This window comes from Lineus longissimus, chromosome 17 (assembly GCF_910592395.1).
Source record: "Lineus longissimus chromosome 17, tnLinLong1.2, whole genome shotgun sequence".
Taxonomy (NCBI): Eukaryota; Metazoa; Nemertea; class Pilidiophora; order Heteronemertea; family Lineidae; genus Lineus; species Lineus longissimus.
In genome coordinates, this window is record NC_088324.1 from 11,403,901 (window position 1) to 11,415,420 (window position 11,520).

Genomic DNA, 11,520 nt, shown 5'->3' on the forward strand with positions numbered 1-11,520 from the left:
TATTCCCAATACAAGTTTTTTTACAAATTCCCATGATATAAAAGAAGTGATATTAATGATATATTTACAGCACATGAAAAGAAATGCAATTGTTCTCACATCTTGGACAACACAGATTAATCTAGAGAATATGTACTAACTAAGGTAGTCTATTTCTTGGTATGAAATTGTGCTTAACCAACACTGTTTAGCTAAGTACATGTAATGCTCCTGCAAGAATGCAAAATTTCTTCCAAACTAAATGCAGATTAAAGAAACAATCAATACTTTTCCAGACCAATTTTGTTCAGGTAAAGGGATACTGAAAAGTTTACAAAAAAATTCTCTATTAAAGTGTAGTAACGGGTCCACAGAAGTCTTGTGGGAGTTATATGAATTCTCCCCACCTTGAACAATAGTACATTAAATGCTCACTTGTTCAACCCTAAACATTGATAGGCTCAGCAACTGAAAAACACCGGCTGCTCTGAAGTCTTTAGAATGACAAATCCATCACTTGACTAAAGACAATGACAGTGTCTCCTGTCTACCTATAGATAGACCTGTTATAATGATTTTAAACAGTGATACCAAAAAGAAATGCAGGAGCAATGTCCTCAGATATGTTCTGGACACTAGAGACATTATTGTCTTCCAAGTATCAGTTAAGTCATTAGATTTGTGTCAGGGTTTTGCCCATTCTGAACCCTCGGAAGTATTCCTTTCATAGCCTTTGTACACAACGAAGTCCGAGGCGGCACAGTCCTGCCATTCTCCAATTTCCTTTCCAGATCAGTGAGTACTAGCGATCACATTCAGCCCAGAACAGCTTTGTGGAGAAGTTCATCTATCTTTCAGTTAATTTTGCAATGCATATTGTTGCACTGGAGGTAACCACCATGAATTCTGAACAATCAACACCTCTCACAGTTCTTTCAATACTGTTCTCACATACGAATTTTGGTTGTTTTTGCACAGTGCCACAGTCCTACACGTCACTCCGCCAGAGTTTAATCGTTTTATCGTTTTCCAGCGCTGCTGATGCAATGATGTTTTCTGATGGATGACAGGCACAGCATAACACAACGTCTGGAAAGAGAATAAAAATGACCCTTAGTGTTGTCATGGAAGAGGGCCCAAGAATATCTGAACAAACAAGAAAACTCTTCTGATTGCGGTCTGGCCGTAATGCAAGTGCGTTGGTCTCACATTTCTCAGAGCATGATTTGCTCGAACTCTTGATTAACTCCCGACTACTCAGGATGTTAAAGACAAATGAGATTAGTAATCAAATCTTGAAATTGATAGCCCTACCTGTGTGCCCTTGTAACTTTTGCACTACTTCCTTTGTCTGTAAATTCCATATAAACACCATGTTGTCCTCAGAGCCAGATACGATCCACTGCAAAGAATTAGAAGTTTCAATAAGACTTGTACTTCTGACATATGAAGTACTGCAAACCCCTTTAATTCTGAGTTAAAGGAAATGACAAAGTCTTTGCCGTACCTTGATAGTGAGAACTAAACATATAGGACATGAACATAAGACTTACCTTTCCACCAGTGACTGAAAAGTTGGCGAATATGCAGTATTTTTCATTTTTGTGTCCAGTGTAGGTCTTGAGGCACTGAAACAATAAAGCAGAATGATTTTAAAACTACACCAAAATCATAGAACTCATGCTTTGTCAATCAGGCAAAGCTGTCATGCCAGCACTATGATTTCTGGTTTGAAAGGTCGCACTTTCGCTCCCATTTCAACTCACCTTGCCTTTACTGTAGTCCCACAACTTCAATGTGCTGAAAAGAGAAAAGACACATTGAGGAATGATATTTAGTTATATCTACTTATGATTTCAATTTTATTTATCACTGTGCTCAGAGTGTAAAGAAGGGGTCCTTGCAGACCCCAGGTCGCAGACAGATGCATTCATATCGACAAAGCCGAAAATAAAGTTAATTTGCAAAGTTTGTATAAGTAAGATGAGTCTTGAGGCAGAACATACATACTTGTCTAAGGTGGCAGCGAGAATATATTTTCCATTTGGTGAAAACTTGACAAACGACACTGGAGGATTGTCATCATCTGAAATGGAAAACAATATATAACTGGACCAGTAACATGCAAAAACAGGGTAGTACTAGTAGCCTGACAGCCAAACTCTACACTAAATTTAACCAATTCAAACTTGAAACTGGGGCTCTCTTGATTGAATTTGAGTTTATTTATCAAATATTGTTTGAACAGATTCAATGGAAGTAAAAGTCTTACCTATCAATGTCTTTAAACATTGACCCGAGGCTGTATCCCATATCCGACTTAAAATACAAAGAATAAAGCATGTAAACGCCAGGAGAAAGAAGAGTAATGAAGGCAATTTTCAAACATTGTGTAAGCATAACCATGAGAGAAGAATCTCCTTCATCTTCACGAATTTCGGAAGTGGACATGAACTGGCATCTGATCATTTATCAAGAGGTACTTGTACGTGAACTCTCTGACAAACAGGATACAGTTGCTCGAACAAAACTTACCAGAGTCCATCGTAACTACTTGATACTATGAGTGAGCCATCTCTGTTGAAGTGAACTGCAGTAACAGGGTCAGAGTGAGCAGGTAGTGTCTTCAAACATTTACCGGTCTTCACATCCCAGATACGAACACTTTCATCAAACTGGAAGCAACATTTATCATTTATGGACAAGGTCATTGAATAGCAGGGCGGTATGTACACTAGTTGAGCACAGCAGCTTCTTAATTGAAACACAGATGAATACTCTATTACTTTTTTTAAACACATGACTACTTCCTTTCTGAAAGTGATACCTGTATGCATTTGCTTCCTCTAAACTGAAAGTTACAGAATGTCTCTATTGTGTCAGATATTCAGACCAGAACATAGAAACCTTGTGTTCAAAGATACTTACTGAACCCGAGACGATTAGATTTGACTGTGGGTTAAAGTTACAACAGAAGACGTAGTTACTGTGTCCTTTTAAAGTTTTCAAACACTTGCCCTAGGAAAATAGAATATATGGAAATAATCAGAGATACCGACTCCAAGGCTGTAAGAATGCAGAACAACCTTCAAAACTTGCCTTTGTTGCAGTCTGTTCTGAGGTTTTACAAGCTTGCTAACACCTTTTGCGTACAAGATGGATTGTTCTTTCTTGGCTAAGTTGCTTTTACATTGTCAATTAATTTTTTCATGCAAGAAGTTTTTCAGCCATGATAAAGAAGTCAACTATGAACTTGTCTATTCTTAAGACAAAAGTGACTCTTAGCAAATAATATCATATGTTAAAAACTCACCGATGCTAGTTCCCAAATTTTGAGTGTTTTATCATCAGAGGCACTGACCAATAACTTACTGTCTGTAGACCAGGCAACATCAGAGATTCCCTGGGGAAAGAAGAATTAGATTGAGGAGTGACTAATTAAAAGGTACATGATGCAGGCTTCCAGTAAAGACAATGTTGCCAATGGCTAAAATAATGCCAATTTGCTCCTAGAGAACACCAGTGATTACATTTTTCAATTAAAATCACAGACACAGAGGTCTATGTCACCTTTGGTTGGCACCGACGCAACTTTTGCTCCCATCATCTTTGGTTGAAATGGACGTATTTGATGAAGTTGCTAACATCATTCCTTTAAGTAGATCCTGGCTGTGATGCTGGTGTTAAGCTGAGCTTCATTTTATACGGAGCGACGGAGAAAAAAATTGAAACATTAACTTTTTGTCGTCCGACAGAAGAATGTCCATAACTTACCAATTTGTGTCCCATTACAGTTTTTTCAAATTTTCCATCATATGCACCCCAGATTTTGATAAGCTTGTCTGCAGCTGTAATTACAAAGACAGAATAAGTATTGGCAGTTGCTATAGTAATTCAAAAAGAATACCCAGTACATGCATTATCGAATCATGAATCCTTCTGCATAAATACTTACGGTCTCTGGGACAACATTGCAACAATTCTTAAGTCATCCTGCAGCTGCTTTTTTAAAAAGCATGATTAAAAGATCATCAAATACAGCCAATGGATTTTAGGTGACTAACTTGCAGACTACTCACAAGAACTAGCAAGCCATTCTCCATTAGGGCTGAATTTTACAGACGAAACTGCTTTTGTATGCCCAGCTAGAGTCAGCTTCAATGTGTAATTAGGTTTCTGAAATAAAAGAAGAACTCTGATTACTGGAAACCAGTGAAAGTTATGTGGCATTATCAAACAGTGACAACAGCTTTTTTTGTGTTACCATTTTGCATTTTGAATGCAAAGGTTTTTACATTTTATGAAGTTTCTTGTTCAACTGTTCTACAAAACAAAAGAGCACATATTCGAAGTGTACCGAAACATGAAACAGCAAAATTCCAATAATTTGCAAACGAAAATAGTTTGTCTTAGATCTCGGTCCATTATACAGTCCAAGCAATGTCTTGGATCTTCCATAAGTAGTGGGATCCCGGCAGAGACTAAAGGTCGTCAAGTCAAAGGGTCTGTAAGAATTAGGTTTCCATGTACAAAGTTTCTTGGATGGTTCCCCTCTTAGTGAGGCTCTTACCATAGGCTGGGCTGATTTCTGGCCACTACTTGGAGTAGCACTTGGAGTAGAAATAGGGATTGAGATCTTTGAGTCACCTCCCTCAGAACTCTTCTGGGTGTCTTCACTTGACATCGTTATGATGGTGGCAAGCACTGAAAGAGAAACAGTGCTCAAAGCAGATCTGCAGGTTTAGGGAGATAAATACTGCCTCTAATAAACTGTCAATAAAATGGCCTGAATATGACAACAATAACTCTTCTACATTAAATTTCTTATTCTGTCAAATGTTGAACGCCAAAACGACTCATAATATCATATGCTTATCATGTTACCCATACCTTGAATGTAATGAAATCACAAAATAGTCCAAGGAAGATACAAAAAATCCAATATTTTGATCACTTTGTCCAGCATAAATTTCGCCGGCGAAAAGCATGGACGAACTCGCGCATGCGCAGGTGCGTGCGATAATCTCGCGAGATTTCTGAAAATGGAGTAATGTCGTCCCCTAAAAAATCCTTTAAGTACAAGCTTTCTAGCATCTGTATGATAGATTCCTCTATTTGATCGTGGAGAACAGATCATTTGGACTATAACTATGTACCTGGATTAAAATTTTGATCGGGTATTGCTTTGTAAAATGAGTTTTACCAAAGAGCCTCAAGTCACCTGATTTGTGTTTACCAATGGCATGTGACCTGGCGAACGCTGAGTCATTACGAAGAAGGTGGACTTCATTTTGCGGGGAGATGTTCCCTGAAAAATGGACTAAAAACTAAACTTTTATTGGACTATTTGATATGAGAGACTACAATGAACAATCAGGAATATCAACGCATGTTGATTTGCAAGAAATATTATGATATCAACGAGAAAATTGAGATTTTATTTAGGTGAATGTGTCATGTGACGTCTTTCGACCAATCACAGCGCTAGATTTTGAATAGGTGGTATAAAAGCGCTGTTGTTGTGTGTGCGGAAGCCATTGCTGTGGACTGGGGATTAGAGTGTTCGGAAGAATCCAGCCACAAAATGGACCCGAAGACCCATCCGGCACTGCAAGGCTATCGGCAGACTTCACACAACTCATCCTCAGGGTACTATGTCCAAATTTTTCATTTTCATCTCATTTGTTAAGGTGAAATATGTCTGTGAAATGACTCGATTATTGTGTGCCTGGGCACCGCCATTGTGAAACGTCTCGAAAATTCAGGCGTAATTAAATATTTCACCCTAATAACTGCTTTTACATCTTCTCTTTTGTCTAAATGTCGATTCCTAGTTGGTCTATAATTCACAAGCTTTATGATAGTGTACGTATTTGCTGCAGAAACTCGTCCGTAATGACTGAAAAGGACGAATTTATTCTGCCGAAAATTGCGATTTTCCATGTATTTTGGAAAATGGCTGCCATAAAGTCGTTGTTAATCCGCCTCAAATGAGGCGTTTTTCAGCATCATCGCACTGTCGTTATGTAGACCATTCATTCAAGTACATGCTGTAGAGCCTTTGGGTCATCATAAACCATGTTTTCTGTGTGTATTTTTGCATCTATGGGCGTCTAGCCGGTGCCGGTAATTTGGCGCCGTCCATCATGTTTCATCAGACAAAGGTATTGATTCGCTGTACATTTTGTGTGTAGTACACATACAATGCACACGGTCTCAGTGCATAATTTTCCACACTGGTCAAGGTCATTCTTGTCAAGGCATGCAAAAAGTGGTGTGTTAAAATGGTGTGTGATCTTTTTTGACACCATTTTTCTGTGTTTTACCTTTTTTTGACACTGACAGTGACACCATGTCACATGTCAGTTTAGTCATGACTTTGAGACTTGACTTTAAATTTGAAGTAGGCCTCGCAGACTTGACGACGAAGGCCAATGGCATGGCGATTGGCCATGCCCATCGGGTGGATTGGTAGCAAATTACAACCTAGGGGGATGACTGGTAGCTTGCTTAGAAATAGAACTGTTGTGAGTGATCTCAACAGTAAACCCGTTGTAAATGTGACGTGTCACACACGCTGCAGCGTCCAATCCATCGAACAGTAATGAAATTGTAACATTTCGCTAGACAGATTGTCTAGGACTCGGAATGAGTGTGTTATATGACCAAACAATCATTGTTACTGGTATCGCCTTCATGTGGCCCTCTCTCCAAACTAGGTGATTTTTCACTATCGTGACTATCTGTTGTCACGAAAGTATTGGGTCTATATTGCTCATTAGTCTTGTCGGTCTCTTGAGTTTTAACGCCGGTGTGGTTTTGACAACAGGCTACATGCAACTGACATGACAAAGACCTTAATTTAATTGAGAAGATTACTGATGGCATTGAAGAAGTATCTTGATTCTTACTGTCTTGACTGATACTGATAGTGAATTGTAATGTTATGGAATGTATGTACTGCGTTGTCAAGTGACAGCACGAATAACCAATCGTCAATACATTCTCTGTCTCACTATTTTTTCCTTTCCATGAAATGGTTTCAATTGCAATATAAAATCATTTTTTAGTGTAATTACAGCAAATAAAAATTTTATTTGATTGATACAAAATGTATTGTTCGATAACTATGAGTTTGTTGACAAGTAATTGTTCTTGTACAAATACTGTTCCCAGTCGGATATCACCTCAAGCCTTCCCTCTTTCAGACTGCCCTAAGTTGTTTGCTGATGTAACCTACCCATAGAAAATACCCCCTCCTCTAAAAATATAGAGTTGAGGGAAACATGAATTGTCTGGAAAATTCTTGTTCTTCCAAAGTTTTGGTCTTTGGGGATTTCTTGAGTGGAAAGTGTTGGTTTGTTTTGTTGTTGTACCAACCCTTAAGTTTTTGGAGATACATGTAGTTGTTACATCATACAAACGATATCTTTAGGACAGCCTCATTGCAAAAAGGTTGGTGTGACGTTTATAAAACATTGATGGAATCGAATGGAATACATCTCCAGGATGAATCTTGATTTTGCACCGGGCGGAGACAGTTTAAAAGAGTTGTAGCCTTTCTGTTATCATTGCTGTCAAGGAGACAGCTGCTAACAATAGGTTAATATTGATTCAGTGTATTGGTTTAATGTGTATTCCATCTGATCTTTGCCCTATGAATATTTGTGGTTTCAAGCCAGATCCCTTACCCTGGTGTCATAACAGTCCCAACACCTCGGACCTGTCCCCTTGGTTGAGGTTGATGCTTAATAGATTGTGGTTATTGTGCCATCAAGATGATTTCAGGTCTTATCTTAGGCCCTGAACTGACACAAAGCCAGTTGTATGTATGGTTACTGGTGGGATATGCCTGGGTGATGCGCTAGTTCAGCAGCTTATATGGGGTCTTCTGTCAAGTCAATCTCAAGAGGGTACTGTTGGATTTCCCAAAGAATTGGTCAGCACTAAGTCTTGGTGTAGAAAAAAGATGTCTGGCTTTTATCTCAGTGACTCCATTCTTGCTCCTTTCCATGTCAAAAAATATGAAGGACTTCGAGAATTAACATGTGCAACAATGCTTACAGTATTGTAAGAATATAAAACCAGAGAGAAAATGACAGTGCATGCAAGGAGGCAACAAATCAAACCAATAGGGCATTGACAAGGGAAATTCCACAGTTCATGAAAAAAGGGCCAGGTGTTGAATTTATCATATTGTCTTCTGTCCTGCTCAAGAAGAGCTGTTGGTTGGAATTGGATCTCTTGTCGCTGATGTTGGTAGTCGTTACTGACACAATGTATCATTTTGTGACTTGGACTCGGGTCATTTGTGTGGGGGGAGAGGTCTGTTTTCAGGTTTTCAGTGTGGCCATCATTTACTGTGGTAGAAGTTGTGCCTGTTGGGATTGGTTCCATATTCCAGTGTACTGAATGAATGGTATACATTGCAAGATGTATCATGTGAACTTAAGACTGTCTTTATTGGGTTCATTCATTCTAAAACTCATTTGTGTTTTCTTTATCTTTGCAGAGCTAGCACCAATGGAGATGATGGCAACGTGAGTTTTCTTAATTTGGGGTGTGACAGGTTTCATCATGTAATAAACTTGGTCATGAATTTTTGAGGGTCAATCGGCATGCTTATTGTAGTGAGTCGCGGCCATGTCAAGTTGTACTCTAGGGTATATTGCTGACTTCCAAAAGAATTGGTCACCACTTGGTCTTCGTGTAGCCCCTTTAGAAGAAGCTACAGTAGACAGTGAAATCAGAAAGCCTTGAGGCTTAATGCATTGCGTCTTGCTTCTCTAAAAAGTAACTTATCTTGGAGAACTGAGTAATACATGCATTCATGCATAAAGTTTGACTAAATGGTGTTGTTTTTCTTTCAGGATGGAAATTGTCAAGTGTGTGCCAAGCTTGGCTTGGTGTGCAAGGAGTTCGAGGTAAGTTAGAGTGCATTGAGTGTTTTTCTGCCACGTGAACTGTGGACTGATTTGAACTGAGGATGCTTCCCTGTGGCAAGCTTTATTGAGAACAATTCAGAGATTTCCTTGGTATGTCCTACAACAGCAGCTTAGTGTTCTCATCGTCTCATTCTTGACCACAACATTTGGCTGAGGTCTTGTATTCATTTTGCAGGGATTTTATATTTATAAGAAGGCCCTGCAAAACAACACAGAAGGCGAACAGACGAACGCTGTACATAAAAAGGGTCGTATGACGAATCAGTTGCAATATCTAACAAAGACCGTGATGAAAACCGTTTGGAAACATCAGTTTGCATGGCCATTCCACCAGCCAGTAGACGCATCAAAGTTAAATCTACCGGTAAGTATTGAGGTGTTGATAAATTGGATGTTGTCTGTTGTCAAAATAGACCGAGAGTTGGTGGATTAAAAGGTCTGATCGACTCCGAGGCTGTTAGTAAGTTTTTAGGGGGAGGAGTATCACCTCCAAGCAAGGAAAAGGGCATACTGTGTAGTTTTGCCAAGAGGTAGTTAGAATCTTCATGCATACCATCTCTCCATCCTTTGAAAGTCCAATTTAAGGTGGCCTGCTTCTATACCAGGCTCTTCAAAGGGTAGCCAGCATGGTTTGTGCCAACACTTCAAACAAGACGTTTGTTTGGCTGTCTGGACAAGCCATTACGCAAGCCCTGAAGAACCTGCCTATTTCTTGTTGGTGACCTTCCGCTTTCTTATTTCAGGACTATCATAAAATCATCAAGCATCCAATGGATTTGGGAACAATAAAAAAGAGACTAGAAAGCCATTTCTACTGTAGTGCTAAAGACTGTATAATGGACTTCAATATCATGTTCTCGAATTGTTACACGTACAACAAACCTGGCGAGGTACAGTCCATTGTGTGATCATTAATTCTTAGTACTCAGTTAGGATAGCTACAAAATGAGGTGACGCAGTTAGCTGCCTATTCAGTTCCATACGTCGTTCATACAGGATTTATTCAACTGTGCAGTGTGTGCTAAGGCTTTTATCGAGTAATGAGATATCTACGATATATCCTCCTGTCAATCTGGAGGATGAGGGCAAGTCTTTGATAGCTCGTCGAGTCTATCGAGTGTACCACTCATAAGAAGACCAGGTTGGTGTTCACCTCAACAATTCTGCTGTAGTGGCACTATGGCAGTGTCCAGTCTGTGTCAAGTGCCTTGTTCAGACTTGGCACTGCTGCAGTGCTACAGTCCACAACAAGTAGTGAACCGTTGTCACTTTTCATTCCAGGACATTGTGTTGATGGCTCAAGCATTGGAGAAACTGTTCTTGAACAAGACAGCACAGATGCCCCATGAAGTAAGTTGAAAAACACCAAGAGAACTGCTCTTGTATTTTACAAGACTACCAACATTTGCCGCCAGTTTTTGTCACTTAGTCTTGAATGATTTTCAACTAAAATTACAAAATTTCTGGTTGCAGTGTGAAGCGGGGAATGTGGTATGTTGTGTAAAAAAGTTGTGGAGAAACTTTGATTTTGTGAAAGTGTTTTAACACTCTTTGAAGTTTCCACCTAACCTGGTCTTGTTTGACCTAACTTCGCTTGTTTGTTTGCTGTTTTTAATAGAACTTGAGATTTACAATGATGATAGAGTCCTATTTTCAAGTTATCTTGGAGGGGGGGTCCTCCCAGTAAGTCATGATGTTTGGGATTTTCTTTTACCCATGAATTAAGATTGGAGTTCTCTTCTTCTCCCCGTCTTGAGCAGGAATGTGAGTTACAACCACCCCAAAAAAAGTCTGCGAAACACCATATACGACAAGCTCAAGCAGTCTCCTCTACGTCCGAACCGACGCGGAAAGTGCCACCGCGAGTAAGTTCATCGAAGGTAAGTTTGTGAGCATCCTTCCTCCTTGAAGGTGTTCAGTGAACTTCAGCCAAGCCATAGGTTTGGCAGCAGAGCTCATGCCTGCAGCATGACAGAACTTGAGAACAAGTACACTGTGACCCGGCTGCTCAACCAACAAGCGCTGTTCTGATGGAACCTGTTCGACAATGTTGGAAAAAGTACCGACCACCCTGCCCTATTGATTTGATCCACTGAGATGTATCTCAGCTCATCTCATAGCTCCAGTGGTGTGGGTGAAGCCAAGATATGAGTTTCCTATTTGGTGTGACGCTGTTGTGATTTGGTGTCTGGTCGTTGCCAATTCTTGGACAGTCCTGTTGTAATAGTCATTTGAAATGGAAGCTTTTACCAGTATACCTGAGATCTAACCATTCTCTTCTCACTTTCAGGAGGTGCTAGAAAAGAAGCTTGCAGCACAAGCATCACCGCCATCATTATCACAAACAGATTCATCAATAGCTCAACCTCCTCTCACCAATGCACAGCCATCAACGACAGTCCCATACTCACCTCCCTCACGAACCTTGCCCACGCCTACAGAGGTCACTAGCCCGACAAATAATCTGGTTGGTTCAACCCCAGCTATGCAATCAGCAGTCATACCACCCTCACAGCCAACCAAGGTGAGTGGACAGCCGATCATGGAGAACCACGTCAAAGAGAAGTTGAGTACACTTTACTGGACTTGTGAATGT

The 11,520-nt window shown here is 39.9% G+C and overlaps 2 protein-coding genes across 5 annotated transcripts in view; one reads left to right on the top strand and one right to left on the bottom strand.

Annotated features, from left to right (window-relative positions):
- LOC135501232 (WD repeat-containing protein 5) lies at positions 1-5,216 on the bottom strand. 2 transcript variants are annotated; one of them, XM_064793226.1, is made up of 13 exons: positions 5,136-5,216; positions 4,550-4,683; positions 4,059-4,155; positions 3,754-3,827; positions 3,293-3,382; positions 2,908-2,997; positions 2,515-2,654; positions 2,252-2,298; positions 1,990-2,065; positions 1,746-1,779; positions 1,533-1,607; positions 1,294-1,381; positions 1-1,068 (listed from the first exon to the last, which is right to left on the bottom strand). In XM_064793226.1, exons 2-13 carry the CDS (start codon positions 4,661-4,663, stop codon positions 968-970), a joined length of 1,026 nt encoding a protein of 341 aa, XP_064649296.1. In that variant the 5' UTR covers positions 4,664-4,683; positions 5,136-5,216; the 3' UTR covers positions 1-967. The 2 variants fall into 2 exon arrangements, with proteins under 2 accessions (XP_064649296.1, XP_064649295.1); XM_064793225.1 differs by lacking the exon at positions 5,136-5,216 and adding an exon at positions 4,870-4,976.
- The window catches only part of LOC135501231 (bromodomain-containing protein 3-like), a 25,891-nt gene continuing 19,374 nt past the window's right edge, over positions 5,004-11,520 (top strand). For 2 of the 3 annotated variants that reach the window (XM_064793221.1, XM_064793223.1), the window contains exons 1-8: positions 5,004-5,628; positions 8,492-8,519; positions 8,850-8,903; positions 9,100-9,288; positions 9,668-9,814; positions 10,206-10,274; positions 10,682-10,804; positions 11,215-11,448. In XM_064793221.1, coding sequence (XP_064649291.1) covers positions 5,564-5,628; positions 8,492-8,519; positions 8,850-8,903; positions 9,100-9,288; positions 9,668-9,814; positions 10,206-10,274; positions 10,682-10,804; positions 11,215-11,448 — 909 coding nt within the window. In that variant the 5' untranslated portion in view covers positions 5,004-5,563. The remainder of the gene's footprint in view (positions 5,629-8,491; positions 8,520-8,849; positions 8,904-9,099; positions 9,289-9,667; positions 9,815-10,205; positions 10,275-10,681; positions 10,805-11,214; positions 11,449-11,520) is intronic. The other variant, XM_064793222.1, reaches the window with a different exon arrangement.